The sequence below is a fragment of the Cucumis melo genome, chromosome 7 (genome assembly GCF_025177605.1).
Source record: "Cucumis melo cultivar AY chromosome 7, USDA_Cmelo_AY_1.0, whole genome shotgun sequence".
NCBI lineage: Eukaryota > Viridiplantae > Streptophyta > Magnoliopsida > Cucurbitales > Cucurbitaceae > Cucumis > Cucumis melo.
Genome location: NC_066863.1, coordinates 24,595,934 through 24,614,312, shown reverse-complemented (window position 1 = coordinate 24,614,312; position 18,379 = coordinate 24,595,934). Strand labels below are relative to the sequence as shown.

Below are 18,379 nucleotides of genomic sequence, written 5' to 3'. Positions count from 1 at the left end.
CTCACCCCAACTATATTTATATTAGAAATATTAAGTAAAAAACATATTAAACAATTTTTAAATCTCAACTATAAAGCATTTATAGTTTTAAACTTTAAGAAATCATTTAAATTTTAATTTATTGTGTTTAATAAAGAAAAAGATTATTTAATTTCTTAAAATTCAATGGAGTTATAGGTTTAGGAATATAAGTAAAGTATGGTATTAATTGACATTTTCAAATATCATAATAAATTTACATGAAACACTAAAAAAAAAAAAAAAAGAATCAAAATGTCCATAATTTAAATATATTAAAAAAATAATAATAAACAAATGTTTATTTATTCAGTTAAATATTTTAAAAGAATAATTATGTAAACGTTTTATCAATACTTCAATGAATTTAAACCTCAAAGATCCCAACACAAATTCACTATTTAAATTTCACTGTAAAAAGGTTAAAATAAATAAATAAAAAAGTGGCATCAATTATTTGGAAGCTTAAAGTTTTTATTTTTCTTTTGAATATTAGAGTTTAATAAAGTAGTGGTGTGATGGATATAATATGTTCCAAAAGTGCCTCATCTTTCACAACTTTATTTCTTCAGCTTCTAGTGGCCATAAATAATGCACCACAACACATACAAAAATAAAAATGACTTTTCCAATCCTTTTCTCTTCAATGCATTTTTATTTAGAAATTACTAATTTCTAGAAGGAAAAAAAAAAACATATAAATTATAATACAATCTTAACTCGGCTATGTTGATGTTTTTCTAAAGTCATATTAGTCTCATTCAATCTTAACACTCCAATTAAAACGAGCCACAATTTTGTTTTTTTTTTTTTTTGAATTGTTAAAAACTTAAACATCACTAAACCCTTTTTTTAAGCCAACAAAAACCTAAAACTCTCAAACTATATATTTGACTCATTCGTAAAATATTTCTCAATTTGTAAATTATTTTGAAAACTGGATTAAAAATAATTTAATTTAGAAATTGCGCCAAAAAAATCCACAAAAAGCAAATTCGGAATATAAATCCAAAAACAACGTAAGGGCGAGGAGAACAGTATATTCAAAATATCGCCAGAAAAAAGATATCGTTTCGCGTTTTTTTGGCCCGATAAAATGAGAGAGATTCGAGTGGTTGGGTTTGTTTCGTAATTATATTGAAAATGAGAGGGCAAATGTGCGAAAGAAGCGCCCAAACTTTCCATCTCCCCGGAAAGACAAGAGGACGAGACGAGGGGATTGATAAAGAAATATATATATATATATATATATATATATATAATTAAATAGCAAATTTAGAATAAAATTAAATTTTCTTTTTCCATTTCATCTTCTGTCTCTATTTAAGTTCTGTTTTACGTTTTCTTCTGTTTTCTTTTTCTTTTTCCCCCTCTTTCTTTTTTTTTTTTAAAAGTAAAAATTCTTTTTCTTTTTTCTAGATAGATTCATTGCGTGAAAAAGCCAGAATCAAATTCCAGGTAATTTTCACTTTTTTAACCCAATGAATTTCTGTTTCTTCTTTGTGAAATTTTCATTTTCTTTCCTTTTTTTGATTCGTCTATACCTGAGTTGAATTGAAATTCAAGAGATGTTTATAATGGGAATGAAGTGTGATGTTTGATGATTCATAATAGAATGAGTTTGTAACGATTTAGATCTATTAATTATTATAACATTTTCAATCCAACTTTATCTTGTGATCTCAATCTTTTGTTGTTTTCAAATAATCAAGTTTTTCAATTTTTTTATTTTTTTATCTCTAGTTATCATAATTAGGTTACACTCTCCAAATCTCTGAATCTAAGGTTCAGAAATTGCATGGGTATTTATTTATTTATTTGGAATTTGTAGTGTTATTCAAATTTTTTAATTTTGGAAATCAAACAGAATCCAGCTCAATTTTCCATTTTGATTTACTGTTTGAGATGTTGATTGATTGGTTTTTGATCTGTCATTAGAATTGCTGCATTTAATATTAATCTTTGCTTTTTTATTTTTAATATTCTCATAGTAGGGTTTTGATCTCATTTATCTACGTATCTAGAAGGTTCAAAAACTTTGAATATGGATTGAATTGAACCATTTTGTTATTCAAAAACATCGTTAGATTACAATGACATCCTGATTAGATATGTTAAAGCCTAGCACTAGCTTGTAAGTCTTAAATAACTATCCACTCTAACATAATTTTCAAATAGCTACTGGATGTTTAGATACTTGTAAAAATATTGAATGATAGTGCGTTGTAGTGTAATAAAGATTTCAGGTATAGATGAAACATGTTGGGCCGAAATTATAATACTAAACATATGTCGTTGAGAAAATTTTCAATTAAACTCTATTTTCTATTGTTTTCAAATTTTAAGATTTTACATTTGTTGTTTATCAATATTTAGTATGAAAGATTCTAAAATTTTATTATATTTTGTAAATATTTTAACTTACTTTGTTATATATTTAAATTGTGACATAACTTTTGTTTAGAAATTTTGGTTCCCGTACAAATATTTGAATAATTATAATAAGTAGCAGTTTTAAAAACAATAATTAAGTATATAACATTATCGCAAAGATATGAATACACTTCGTTGATAGACTTTGATAGACCAATATTACAAATGGTCTGTCAATTACAAACTTTGACATATTTTATTATATTTGCTGTTTTTTAAAAATTGTTGCTGTATATGTAATTTTGAATCTATTGCTATATTTGTAGCATTAATATTTTTAATCTTTCTTTTTTTTTTCCCAAACGAGTGTTTCACCAAAAATATGTATATGATAAATACTTGTCCCCAGTGTACTCTACCCTTTGCTATTTATCTAATTTTCCCAAGAAACATTATTTCAAAAAAGAAAAACTAATAAAGGGAATTTTAGTACTCTTATAATATTGAAAGCTAACTATTTTGGTGTGGGCCTAGGGGTTATGGCTGTGGAGAGTGGGTTGGTATGTTTGGGGTAGCTAGGGTTATTGTATAATCCAAGTTGGAGATGGTGAATTTTGTTATTTGTTTTAGCAATGAGAAATTTTGAGCTATTATTAGGAGAGTGGGGGAACCATACTCTATTAGAGAAAGTATTCATAAATGAACATATATGGGCATGACGTAGCTAGGCTAGTTTTTTGTGTGGAGTGAAAATGGACAGATTGCCCAAGTTGGTAGTTAATAGCACAATGGAAAATAATGCATCAAATAACTCACTATTATGACATTTTATTGTGCAAGTTGAATTGGCTTTTTTAATCCAATTATGAAAAAAGAGTAGACATGTAGAAGTCACTATTATGACAGGTAGAAGAAAAAAGAGAATATCGGTATGAGTAGCATATGATAGTAGCCACACTTTTCTGGAAATTTTCTACTATAGTCTTAAATAATTAATGTATTTGTAAATAAAAATTAGGGTTGAGCTTTGACGAGATGGTGAAGTATCATATGCGAAAAGGATTAACGGACTCTAATGGAATCGATCTAAAAACCGATGAAATTTCTGAACAACAGAAGTTGACTAAAGCAGGTACGATTTCTAATTGTCTCAAACATAGATGATAAATAAGATTTATGCAACAGTTTCACTTTTTGAATTTTACTAATGAAATCTGTCCACTAGTAATAAATAATAGTAGGCATTGACGATAGTAAGTTGATAAGTTGACTTATTTTAATACATTTAAAAATAAGCAATTTGATAAAACCTGCATTGTTTTTCATTTTTACAAACTAAAAAACAAGCACTAAATTTATTTTTTTAATGCAACAACTATGAGATAGGAGAAATTCTAATCTTAGAGACTGGAGTCATACTAACAACACTAAGACTTAGACCTAAAATAAACACATGAAGACTAGAAGTATTTTTAATATCATATTCTCTTTTAATGTGTTTCTTTCATTCATAAGAAGCTTACCAATATTAGCCAAATATATGTATTTAAGAAATAGTGTAGCTCAAAATATTTATCTATCTATAATCGGCATGACCTTCTATTATAGAGGTGACAGGTTTTGATAGTCATAGCTTGAATCGACTTGCCCATCACATTTTTTTTCATAACAAATAAAATTGCAGCCTTTGTTGTGTTTTTGTTATCATAAGTTCGTAAATTATCTACTTGATAACTGTTCTTCAAAACTATAGTGCATCAAATGCGGAACAAATAAAACTAATTACTTGCGGCTTTCTTTCTTCATTTTTTTTAAGATAACCGAAATTGTTCAATTTTCAGAAATGGAACAAAAGATGACGAGAATCTTGAAGCTAATGAAGAACAAAGATCAAGGAAAAAGCAGAGGAATGCCAAAGGACTCGAAGAAAGAAACGGAAGTTGTTGGCCTTGTTGAAGATCTATACAAAAACTACCAGTCTATTTATGAACAATATGGTCATCTACGAGATGAAGCTGAAAGAATCTTTAATTCCAAAAATGAAAACGAACAGGACAAGGAAGATGTCTCTTCTTCATCTTCAAGCTCTAGTTCTGATTCCGATTCAGAATACTTTTCGTCGGAGGAAGTAAACACCAGCAATGCTCATAATTTACAGGATGAACGCTCAAACAACTTCCATGCTCAAATTCAAGCCGATGAACTAGAAAAGCAAATTGTACAAAAGAATGAAGCCTTGGCTAAGGTTGATTTTCTGCATCGAGAACTAGATAGTGTACGAAGCCAGAAACGCGAATTGGAAAATAGGAAAAACAAGGAAATATCTGAGAATGTGGCTTTGATAGGTAATTTGAAACAAGAAATATCGAAAAAGATTGGAGTTGAACAGAAGATTCTAGAAGAGAAAGAGAGAGTTCTTATCCGAATTAAGGACCTGGAAACGGAATTAGACAGTCTACATTACCGAAGAAGGGAAATAGAAGAACAAAATATTCGGATGAGATCCGAAAATCAATGGCTTAACACTAAGAATACTGAATTGGAGATGGCATTGACGAGTAGAGAAACGGAAGCTTCTTCTCAGATGATCGCGTTGATGGAGCAAGTCAAGAATCTGAAAGAGAGTGTGGATGGATCGCAGGCTGAAAAAACCAAATTAGGGCAAGAAATGGAGCAATATAAACAAGAATTTACTCACAAATTCTCCGAAATCGAGGAGGAAAACAACAAATTGAAAAGCAAAATCGTCGATCAGGAAAGAATCCTAAAAGAAAAGGACGAAACAATAATCACATTTAACGAGAAATACAAGCAAGCGAGAAATTGCTTACCCGACGTCGCTTCGACTCTGGTAAGCGCAGAGAGAAAAATGGAAGAGTTGGCAGAAGAGCTCCGAAGCGGCATGGAAGATAAAATCCGTCTACTATCTCAGAGAATTCTCGTAGCAGAGCAACTACACAACGAAAGCAGAGAAAGCTTCAGAGCAAGAAACAAAAGACACGAACAAGAGAAGAGACAGTTGGAACAAAAAATAGTAAATCACGAAGCGGAACTGATGAAACTGGGCAACATGAACGAATTCGGAATGGACAGAATGGCAAGAAAATTCGAAGAAGAGAGCGCGAAGCTTCTAAATCATATATTATGGATCACAAAGGAGCTTACATTCGCAAAATACTGGGTTAGAACGCGAAACAACGAGTTAAAACAACTGAAAACAAATTTAACCCGATTCGTTGCTCAAATGGAGGAAAAAGAAGAACAGGAGTTCTTGTTAAGAGAGAAACTATGGAATCTAGAGGCGAAAATAAGCAAAGAAGGAGGAGAGAAACTGAACCTGATCAGAACGTTAGGACAATTCGAGAAGAAGATGACGAAAATGGAGAATATACTGAAGGAGAAAGATGAAGAAGTGTTCCGACTTGCAGAAGAGAAGAGAGAAGTGATTCGACAACTATGCGTTGTGATTGATCACCATCGAAACCGCTACGATCAGCTCAAGGACGCCATGCTTGGGAAGAAGGTCAGAAACAATAGAATGATTTGATGCTAATTGTTTCTGTTATAACTATCGTTTATTTTTTTATATATATATATATATATATATATATATATATTGTGTTGAAAAATTTTGGTAAATGTAAAAGTAAAGGAACTATATAACAAGATATATACGTTACATTACACACATACATTCCTTTATAAACTTTGAGTATAAAATTTTGCTAAATTTTTGTTCCTCACTTTCACATTATTCCATATCTCAGTTTATTTGAAACGTATAAATGAGGTTTTATTTTCTTTTTTCCAAATGATCCTTTCATTGTCTCTCTTCACTCCTAACTCACAAAATGTAACATATAGAAAACACATTTTGTCCATCTTTATTGATAGTTGAAATGATTGGTATAAACGAAATGAAATTTTATTGATAAATCAATCGTAATTATAATGAACTACAATTACAAATGTAACTAGATTACTTTTAATCACGTTTACGTTGAATTATGAATTTTGACACATTTACCCATAATTACTATTACCCTCATCTCATCTCCCAGGGATGATAACAATGAATGTGTCAAAATTCACAATTTTAACAACAATGGTAATAATGATGATATTACTTAATTTCTAAATACAATTGGATTGAGCATGTTATGTTCTTCAACCTGTTTGAATTTTTTGTTTACATGTTTGGAAATAGGTTTTATGTGTCGTTAAACAACATCAAATGTATTCAAGGTCAATAATAGATTCTAAAATTTTACTATATTTGTAAATATTTTTAAGAGTTACAGTAAGTCTTTTATGGGTATGTATGCACAGTAAAAGACTTGAATCCATCTTTAGAAGTACAAAACTGAAAATAGAATAGTGTTATATTGAGTTCTTAAAATTAAAAATACATTAAATGGTTAAACAATGATAAGCATAATTAATATAAAGAAAAATATAGAAAATTATTGAAAATGATAAAATTGTTGAAAATATTTAATAAATATAACAAAATATCATATTCTATTAATTATAGATATTGATATAAGTCTATCAATACTTATTAAATGCACCTATAGATACTGATAGAAGTTTTAGTGTTTTTAACGCAAAATCAAAATGCCAACGATCACAAACCAAAAACATGGAAAATGCATATACGTAACGAATAAATTTATGTGTTATATCACATGATTTTTACCTAAACCAAGAATATATAATGACATGGCTGATGGGTCACATGGAAAGCTAAAAGATGAAAAACAAAGAAGCTAAATAGTTTTGGATGCAATTGAAGGGTGTTGTTAAAGCATATGAGGAAAGAGTGGAGTCAAAGTTTAAAGGGAACATGAAGAATCAAAAGGATTCCAATTGTACACAATGATTAAATAACTTTACCATTTATTTGCTTGCATCATTCACTCCATTTGCATAAAATATTCGAGGAAAATTTTAAAAACTATTATTTGCTTTATGTTTTATGTTTTTTAAAACTAATCTTAAAATACAGGTGTGTTTAGTAATAATTTAATCTTTGTTTTTTTAAATAAGGAACTTATTTTATAAAATTACAAGAAAAATTAAAAGAAATATATATATATATATATATAATATAATTTTGAAAACAGAAAGAATGAAATTTGAAATTAATGAAAATAACTCTTCAAACGAAAAATACAACTTGAGAAGTTATTTCCTTTCCTAATTGTTTCACTTTTTGTTTTTGTTTTTCTTTTCTTTCAATTATGTTTTAAATTTTTTTGAGTTAAAAATGCTCAATAAAATCAAACATTTTCAAATTTCCTATATAATGTTAGAAATAAGCTTCTTATTTAAAAAAACAAGAAAAATGAATCAATTACCAAACACATTATTTTAAGAAGATTGTAATTAAAAAAAATGGTTCTTTTAAAAAATATAGTAAAATATTTACAAAGTAGAATGATTTCGAACGAAAAAAACCCACAATAAAAAATACTAAAAATGTCACAAAAACCATGCCGTCAACAAGACACGTAATATATTTGGTATATATTTTTTCAATATTGTCGATCACATTTAGATTTAAATTTGGCTAAACGATTTTTTTTAAGATTTGTTTATGCGATCGTTTATTTTTTCAATATTCTTTCATACACAATTATTTATATTTGACTAAATGATTTTTTACAATATTTTTAATACATGATGAGATTTCGCTACCCTAATATAAATTATTATTTTTATGATTCTTTGTACATGATTTTGAAAAAGTGAATAACCAACACGAAATATATATATATAATAATAATAATAATAATAATAATAAAATAACTAACAACTAAAAGGTGAGAGTAAGATTATATCGAAAAACATCTCTTGTTACGCATAAGTGTGTTCTCTACTTTTAGTTTTACTTCCTCAATTACCTACTATAACGTAATATAGTTTTTCGAAGTACAAAGAATTGAGGTTTCGTTTGATAGCCATTTCAAATTGATATTTTTGTTTTTTTTCCCATTTTTAAAATTTTGTTTTATTATAAACAAAAATTATATATATTTGGTAAATGATTTTGAACAAATTTATACTCCCAATGTTGAATTAGGTCAATCAAACTCCCAACCCAATAGTTTTTCAAAGAACCCACCCAACCCTAAGTCGAAAAAGAATAATAATAATAATAATCCCGGTCGGTTAGTACTAGTTATTCAATTTTTTTTTTTTTTTTAAATTTTACTTGAATACTCTATCTATCTATGAACAGTGCTTTAAACGATTGCACCACACATAAATTAAAATCTCATGGACTAACCACGAAAGTGTTTATTGTTTTAAGTACTAAATTTGTACATTAGAAAACTGTACCAAAACAGGTAAAGTGGAATTAAATGTAGTCGTTCAAATTTCAAATTGCAATTCCAATTAAAGTGGAAGACAAATTTGAAGCAACCAAGTTTCATTTATAGGCCTACTCTGTTCGTATTTCTTTGTTTCATTTTACTTACTTTTGCTGGCACACGTGGATATATAAATTCCAAAACAAAACAAAAACCCCATTACATAATTTTGAAATTCACCTAAAATCAGTATGAACTCTACCAACTAATTTCGTTGAAAACTGAGACCAACTTCTCGATGTTCATTTTCCCAATTCCCGTAATTGAAGGCCAAACAAAATTCCACTCTAACAAAGAAGAAAACAAATAACAAATAAAGCAAATCAAAGAAAGTAGCCATTTTGGCCTCTTTTCAAATGTTTTTTCTTTTGGGTTTAAATACCTCTTTTGCTCCTAAATTTTTATTCCATTTTATTTCGATATGATACTGGAACGCATTCAAAGACAAAGACTATCTTGAGAATATAATAGCCACCGCATCTTCCTACGGTAAATACTATTTTGTATTTTTCAATTATCTATAGTTAAACACTATTTCAAAATCTCTATTTGCTGTAGTTTTTACTACGTCTATTGTCTTCTTATTTTTGTTACAATATTTACTTTTTTAATTGTGAAACTATAACAATTATATATCCCAAACATATACTACTATGACCCGAACTATTATAATCCAACTATTTACCTCAAACGGTTTAAATAACCTAAACTGTGGAACATATTTACATAGTGAATTACATCCAAATGTAATATTACTATTAAATAGTTTCGATATATATTTTATAAGAAAATATTTTTAAATATAATAAAATAAATTAAAATATTTATAATAAAATTTTGGATTATATCAATATCTATCATTGATAGAATAGAATATAAAAATTTTGCTGTGTTTCATAAATAATAAACAATATAACAAAGGAAGATTATGGTAAAAAATAAATACTATATCACACAGATATTTGAAACAGTAGTATTGTAGTGAATCGTAAGTTATAATAATTAGATTGTATAATATAATAGTTTATTGAGTGTTTTTTTTTTTTTTTTTTTTTTCTTTTTGGGTTTAGTAAAAGATTGTTATAAAGTATAAAATGAAATGATAATGGTTTTAATTATATATATTAAAGAATTGTTGTTTATTTGTGACGACGACTCGGAGACGAAAAGTTGAAATTCACAACGAAAAAAAAGGGCGGGGAATGGGGATTAAAATCTGTGGCATTTACCGTAAATATTTAATTCCAAAAAGGGCAAAAAGTAAGCGATAATGTCCAAAGATTCCATCCTCTCAAAATTTTGAAGCTCCAAAATGCTAAATTCAGTTCGCCTTGTGGGTTTTGAACGCTCTAATCCTAAAATCCTAAACTTAACCATTTTTCTCTTCCATTCCATTTTCTTCCCTTTTCTTTTGTTTCTTTCAAATTTCATTTCCCATTTCTCTCTCTCACCTACCCGTCTTCCTCTGGATTTGCAGGTATTATTCTCTCTAATTATTCTATTGAACCAACTTCTTTAATCTTCATACTTCTTTCATGTTCGAATTTCTAATTCAATTTTACTTGTGGTTTTTTGGTGTCTCTTTCCGTTATATCCCTGGAATTTTCTGGTTCATCGGATCCTTGTGTTTGGATCGAGGTTCATGATATATCGATTTTTCGATGATATTTTTTTTTCTTTTTGGCTTTTCGGTGTTTGTTTGGGTTGATTGGATCTTCTGTTGAGCTTAAATTGGTAGTTTTGGATTACGGATGGACGGATGGACGGATGCACTACGTGGTTTTAAATTTATTGTGTTGAAGCGATTACTGCTTCTATTTTTAAGCGAATCTATTTGAGCGAGAATTTCTGTATGAATCTATTTTTTTGCTGCGTGTTTCCGATTATGCTGGAATGTAAAAATAGGTTTCAGAAATATTTTGGTTTTTGTTAATTTTGTGCTTTTTTTTTTCTGTTAATTGATTATTGTTTCTTGCTGTGAAGGTTTCGGATCCAGAAATATCTCTTATCATTGAACTGCGATGAGGAAGACGGAGGAAGAGTAAAGTGAAATTTACAGGTGAATAACTAGAGAATAGTAGATTTTTGTCTCTATTGAAAATTAATATTCCGAGATTTATCAATGAATAATAAAATACTGGAAATTAATTCGTCATTTCTCTCTCTTTCTCTTTTTTGAGAATTAATTTAATTTTCTCTGAAATGGAAGGGAAAAAATAACACATAATTTTTTATTATTATTTTATTTTTAATTGTTAAAAGAAGTTTTTAATTAGTATAGATTTCAAATTTGTGATAATGATGTAGTCGTTTTGCATGGCAGAACCAACAAAAAGAAACAGCTCATCTTTTCTGATCCAATTAGCTGTCTTTTCTAAAATCTAAATTTGGCATTGAGGGTATCATCGTAATTGCCGAGTTGGGCACTTTTTATAAATTGGCAAATGGAGCTTACACTTCTATGCGCCATTTCCTTACATTATGAATTACAATGATTTAGTTTTCTAATTACCATATAAATCATGTCACGTTGTCTTCATTTAGGAAGTTATAATATTTTAATTGATGTAAGCATTATGTTATTTTCATATTTTTCGTTTGGTGATTCAGATTGTAATAAACTTTGCTTTTGTTAGTAGGCCCGCCCCATGTGCGATCTGATGGAGTCTATTTATTCATGCAAGCTACGGAAATAAATTTTTTTTTTTGGGAAGAAGGATGAAATAATTTTAGTTTGTCATATATATATATACATATGTATGTATATATTAAAATTACAAGTTTAGTCTTAAACTCTTATTAGTGTGCTTTAAGAGATGTTGAACTTTAAAATTTATTTATTAGGTCGTTCAATTTCTTGTTTTTTAGTGCAACAATTGCTTGATGAGTAATTGAACCTCCGACCATTAGGGGTGGACTGCATATCAATCCTATTAAGTCAAGCTCATATTTGCTTAAATTCCTTGCTAGATTTAAAATTGAAAGTTTATAGACTTATCAGACACCTTTAAAACTGTCATTTAACATTCATGTCTATTAGATACTAAGATGGTTTGGCAACTACTTGTTTAGTGAAAAACCATTTGTTTATTTAATTTTAGTAGACAGGGTAAAAGTGAGAAAGGTAAAGAAAGATTAGATTAAACATAATATCAAGGCGCCAGTTTATTTTGAAACTGAAAGATGGGCTTTGTCTTAAAAACTTTCGATATAGTCTGGCTATAAGGCTGTAGTATTAATTCTAGTTTTGAACAAAATAGTAATTGAAAAAAAAAAATCTTTCTGTCATGATAATCCCTTTGAACTTATTCTTCTAATGGAATGCTCTGTCAATCACAGTCCAGAAAAAATGATCTCTTTCCACATCTATTGCTTTAGACATATACAAGGATTTACTTTTGTAGCATTTGTGTAATCGTTTTTAATATATTATCTCCTACGTGTTCTTTAATGATATAAAATTCAAAATTGTACGAGTAACTTGAATTTCGTTTTTCAGTCTTGGACTCTTGAATGTCCATGTTCAACTACTGTGCGCTTGCCAGGATAAGTTGATATTCCCAGGAGATGACAAAGCACCGGTTCAGGGATTCTATAAAGTCTCTATTTGGGAGTCACCTTGATCCAGAAACAGAACAACGGCTCAAAGGGAGTAAATCAGGTAATTAAGGGATATTTTCCTTTTGATTTATACAGTTAATGGTGCCCTTCTTTCTCCCATTATCTTAGTGTGTATATTAACAATTTTACATTTTTGACGCAGATGTTGAGGACAAGGTGAATAAAATTAAAAAACTCATAAAAGATGAAGATCTAGGAATAAAAGACCACGACCAATCAGAAAATCGAGGCAAACAGTCCGTTGATGAATTAATTGATGATTTCCTTAAAGATTACCAGGCACTCTATGAACAATACGACAGTTTGGCCGGAGAGTTGAGAAGAAAATTTCAAAAAAGAAGGGAAAAGGAAAGCTCTTCATCTAGCTCATCTGACTCGGATTCAGATGATTCAAATGGTTCTTCAAAGAAAAAGGTCAGTAAAGATGATCGAGGCTTGGAGAAAGGATTCCAAGAAGTTGGTGAAATCAAGAAGGAACTTGAAGTAGCACTTTCAGAAGTAGCAGACTTGAAAAGGATATTGGCTACTACAATTAAAGAACACGAATCTCTAAATTCAGAACATCTGACAGCTTTAAACAGGATACAAGAAGCAGATAGAATTATTCGAGATTTGAAGGTTGAATCTGAGACTTGGGATGCTCAGAAGTCTAAATTTCAGCTTGAAATTGAAGAACTGAATCTGAGACTGAGTAATGCGGGTAAGATTGAAGCTGAGTTGAACGAGAGATTAAATGGCATGGAAACAGAGAGGAATAGTTTCATTGAAGAAAATGAGACTGCAAGGAGGAGGATTGAAGAGGGGGGAAAAACTATAGAGGAATTAAAGACTTTGGCTGATCAGTTGAGGGAGAAGTTGTCAGCCACAATGGAAGAAAAGGAGACTCTAAACTTAAAACACTTGGAAGCGCTAAACAATATACAAGAAGTAGAAAAGGTCACAGGAATCCTGAGGGCTGAGGTTGAAGCATTGGGTCTTGAAAAATCTAAATTTCTAGTCGATATTGAAGACCTGAGTCAGAAATTGAGTGCTGCTGGCGAAATTCAATCTGAATTGAAGGGGAGACTTAAAGATATTGAAATAGAGAAGGAAACCTTGACCGAGGAGAAGGAGACTGCATGGAGGAAAATTGAGGCGGGGGATAAAATTGTAGAAGAATTAAATGCCACAATTGATTCTTTGAAGAGGCAGTTAACAACTACAATTGAAGAAAAGGAAGCTCTGAACTTCCAGCACTTGGAAGCTTTAAGTAGGGCACAAGAAGCAGATACTATTACAAGAGATCTGAGGGTCGAATCAGAGACCTGGAGTGTTGAAAAATCTAAATTGCTCCTTGAGATTGAAGATCTGAATCAGAAGTTGGATGCTGCTGGAAAATTGGAAGCACAATTGAATGAGAAATTGAAAGTTGTTGGAATTGAATATGATAACTTGATCAAGGAAAATGAAGCTGCAAATAGGACGATTGAAGAAGGACAGAAAATTATAGAAGAACTGAATATCATGACTGATCAGGTTAAGAGGCAGTTGGCAGCTACGATTGAAGAAAAGGAAGTTCTGAACTTGGATCATGCGACAGCTTTAAGCAAGATTACTGAGGCTGATCAGATTATAGGAGATATGAAGACACAATCTGAAACATGGGCCGTCGAAAAAACTGATCTTCTTTGCATGATTGAAGAGATGAATCAAAGAATAAGCGATGCTATTAAGATAGAAGCAGAACTCCGTGGAAAATTGAAAGATATTGAAATTGAGAGAGATGGGTTGATCAAGGAAAAGGAGATTGCATGGAAGGAGATTGAACAAGGTAAACAAGTTAGAGAAGAATTAAATGCCACGATTGATCAACTGAACAGTCAATTGACAATTACAGTAGAAGAAAAGAAAGCTCTCAGCTTAGAACATGTGATGACCTTAAGTAAGCTTCAAGAAGCAAATAAAATCATAGAAGATTTTAAAGTTGACGCAGATAGTTGGGACGTGGAAAAATCTAAGCTGTTACTTCAAGTTGAAGGGTTGAATCAGAGACTGAGTTATGCTTCTAAGTTAGAAACAGAACTTAATGAAAGATTGAACATTGTGGAAATTGAGAAAGTCAACTTGATAAAAGAAAGGGAAATTGCTTGGAAGAGGATTGAAGAGGGAGAGAAGATTATAAAGGATTTAAGTGAGATTGGTGATCAGCTAAAAGAGGAAAAGATTACCATTTCCCAAGAATTGGAAACACTTCGAGGAGAAGGTTCTTTCTTGAAGCAGCAAATTCAGTCTACTGAACAGCAGGCTGCAAAATTAATGCATTCTCTAGAAACATCTGAGGGAGAAAATAGATTATTGAACTTGAAAATTGTAGAGATCTCGAGTGAGATTCAATTGGCTCAACAGAAAAACCAAGAACTTGTGTCTCAGTTGCAACTGTTGAAGGAAGATTTGGGCGTGAGGGAAACAGAACGTTCTACTCTTGTTGAGAAGCACGAGGCACATGTGAATGAATCATTAACTCGCGTAAATATGCTAGAAGCTCAAGTTACACGGTTGGAAACAGAACTGGAGTTATTGCAATCACGTGAGAAAGATTTGTCTCAAGAATTGGAGATAAAAACAGCTGAAGCAAAACAATTGGGAGAGGAAAATATTGGATTACAAGCCCAAGTTTCAGAGATTGAAATATTATTTAGGGAGAGAGAAAATGAACTTTCAATTCTTAGAAAGAAACTTGAAGACAGCGAGAATCGATCATCATCTAACACAGCAAATTTGACTCTGGAGATCAACCGCTTACTAGAAGAGATTAATTCTTTACATTCTCAAAAAGGTGAACTAGAAGAGCGGATGATATGCAGTAATGAAGAAGCTTCATTGCAAGTCAAGGGCCTGGCAGATCAGGTGGATACATTGCAGCAACAGTTGGAAGTCCAACAGAGCCAAAAAATTGAATTGGAGTTGCAACTTGAGAGGACAACTCAGACGATTTCAGAATATACAATACAGATACAAAAGTTTAAGGAGGAATTAGAAGACAAGATTTCGGATGTACAGAGATTAGTGAAAGAGAAAGAAGATTTAATAGTGCGAATCAAGGATCTTGAATCAGCATTTGACTCCTTATGCAATGAAAAGCACGAACTTGAGGAGAAACTTAAAAGTCAGATGGATGAGAATAGTCAACTACGGGAGGAAAAGTTTGATCTGGAGAAGAAATTTTTTGAATTAGAAAGTAACTTGACAGATAGAGGAGTTGAGCTTGCTACTCTCCATGAGAGACAAAGAAATGGAGAAGCTGAAGCCTCAAGCCAAAAACTAATCTTAGTGGCTCAGGTTGAAACTCTGCAAGAGAAGTTGAATTCTTTGCAGAATGAAAAAAGTGAATTTGAGTTGCGGGTTGAAAAGGAGAAACAAGAAGTCTTGGATACCTTAACTCAACTGGAAAAGGAGAAAGTTGAGTTATTGAGTTCAATTGGTGATCATCAAAGAAATTTGAAGGAACACGAGGATGCATATGAAAAGCTAAATGATGAGTATAAACTGCTTGAAGATCAGTTTCAAGAATGTAAGCTAAAGCTTGATAATGCAGAAGTGAAGATGGCAGTAATGGCCCAAGAATTTCATAATGACATCAGATCAAAGGACCTAGTGAAAGATGACCTGGAGCTAATGGCTGAGGATCTGAAAAGAGACCTGGAAGTAAAAAATGATGAGATAAATAGCCTGGTTGAAAATGTTCGCACAATTGAGGTCAAGCTCCGGTTATCAAACCAAAAGCTTCGTGTTACAGAACAATTATTAACTGAAAAGGAAGAGATATTTCGAAAAGCTGAATTGAAGTATCTAGAGCAACAGAGACTGCTTGAAGAACAAATTCATGGACTTTCTGCAACGATTGTTGCCAACAATGAAGCGCACCAAAGGGCGATATCTACTGTTTCAGAAAACATTAACAGTAACCTCTCCCAACTGGAATGTGTCATCAGGAAGTTCATATCGGACTATGCAAAGTATGAGAAGTGTGTCATTGAGACATCCCACGATCTACAGCTTGCAAAGAGTTGGGTCTCAAAAGCTATTCAAGAAACAGAAGGCCTAAAAAAAGAGGTGGCAAACCTTGGCAAACAACTTCAAGATAAGAAAGAAAGAGAATCAATACTTGTAGAACAAGTTGAGAAATTGGAGACTAAGGTCAACAAGGAAGGATCTGAGAAGGATGGATTGGTTCAAGCAATCCACCAACTTGAAAAGAGACAGAGAGAACTAGAGAAGATGATGGAAGAGAAGAATGAAGGTATGCTGGGCCTGAAAGAGGAGAAAAAAGAAGCGATAAGGCAACTTTGCATGTTGATCGAGTATCACCGTAACCGCTATGATTTTCTCAAAGATGAGGTCTTAAAGCTGAATGTTAAAGGAGGCCAGAGTGTAAGATAGTAAGTCAATCATCACTCCCTTTACCACACATCTTTTTTTCTAGTTTTGCTTTTGCCTCGTGAATTCTCTTGGTTGCATCCATCGTCTTTTCTTTTTTGTTATTTGGTATGTTGATAATTCTTCTTTTGGTGTGCCTAATCAGTCAGTTCGTCTATTGGTATACCTGCTTTCTTTCCACCTTTTTTTTTCTTTTGTTTTCTTAATGTATATTGCTTATTTTCTTGCATTTTCTTGCCTCTAACACGTTTGTTTATTTTTAGATTTAGTTTCATGTTAGACTTTTTTATAGTTATTCTTTTAAGTTTCTTCTACGACTTCATATTTTTTTTATTTTTCTTTTCAGTAGGAAGTAAGTTTTCGTTTTTGATTGGACTATGGGGAGCTTGGTGGCCTATATATTTTTATAAATATTGATGAGGATTAGGAGCTTAAGTTAGTCTTAAAATAGTTTAGTTCTTGCTAGATACCTTTGCTTGTTAGCTGAGCCATCAACTAAGATGAGTCACATGACTTTACGTAAAGCTCAAAAGAAAAAAAAAAGGCAGGATGGATCTGCTTACTTTTGTGGTTAATTGAAATCATTCCTGAGCAATTCGAATTTAGATATTACAAATAGGTAGAGAACGAACAATTGAGAGCATGAATTTCTACAATGGAGGGCTTAAAGTTACTGTACCCTCAAACATCAAAGAAGAGATATGAGCAAAATTTGGGGTTCCCTTTTTCATCTATTAGATTCCTTATATTTTAATTAATGATGTTAATGATGAATTTGTAAATATGGTGAAATTCTAACCGTTATGGGTTGGCCTAGTGGTAAAAAGGGCAATATGTAACACCCAAATTTTGTAGGGTCAAACGTGTTGTCCTATGAAAAATCGTTGTTTTTGTTTGTTGTTATTTATGGTATTTTAACGTCTTATTTTGGTAATTGGGTCAATTTTATATTAACTTCAGATATTTTAATGCCTTCTATTTTTTCGTATGTAGGTATGTAAACAAACATAATGGAGATTATTCGAGAAATAATAAAAGATAAATTGTAGAGAAATGAGAAAAAAAAAAGGCACCATGGATTGTGGCTCCTTGCATAGGCATTATGTTGGTGGATGTGAAATTCCAAGATAACCCTAATTTTATTAGGGTAATTGAGGATTTATTTTCTTTTCTAAATGCAAATTCTCTATATTCAAAAGAGAGAGTTTGACATTGTATAGCTAGTCATAAAATTGCATGAAAAATCCCTAATTTTGGTTAGGGTGATGGGGACCTTTATGTAGAAAGCAAAATTTGTCAATGCACTAGAGGATTTGGTAATCCTAGAGGAAGACGTAGATTGGTCGAGATCAAGACCTAGTCACATCGAGAGAGTTCATGGAAGATCTAAAGAACATGGGGAGATGGCTTGAGAAATTAGATTATATTGAGTATTCTTTTCTTTTGTACATTTATATTTGTATTATAGGATTTGTTGTAGATTTTTGTTCCCTTTGATGTCAATGGAAACTCCTTTTAAAGGAATGATAAAATCTTATTCATTCATATAGATGAATGGACCTTTGGTTGTTTTT

General features: G+C 31.0%; 2 protein-coding genes across 2 annotated transcripts; both read left to right on the top strand.

The window, feature by feature from the left end:
• Nucleotides 1-1,295: 1,295 nt before the first annotated feature.
• Nucleotides 1,296-6,134, top strand: LOC103493264 (COP1-interactive protein 1). Its single transcript, XM_051087125.1, has 3 exons — nt 1,296-1,476; nt 3,410-3,523; nt 4,233-6,134. The coding sequence occupies exons 2-3, from the start codon at nt 3,427-3,429 to the stop codon at nt 5,936-5,938; spliced, it is 1,803 nt and encodes a 600-aa protein (XP_050943082.1). The 5' UTR covers nt 1,296-1,476; nt 3,410-3,426; the 3' UTR covers nt 5,939-6,134.
• Nucleotides 6,135-10,079: 3,945 nt separating this feature from the next.
• Nucleotides 10,080-18,379, top strand: LOC103493112 (COP1-interactive protein 1). The gene is made up of 5 exons (XM_008453744.3): nt 10,080-10,245; nt 10,752-10,827; nt 12,268-12,429; nt 12,532-16,807; nt 17,799-18,379. Coding segments are annotated over exons 3-5 (4,371 nt in total). The 5' UTR covers nt 10,080-10,245; nt 10,752-10,827; nt 12,268-12,335; the 3' UTR covers nt 17,800-18,379.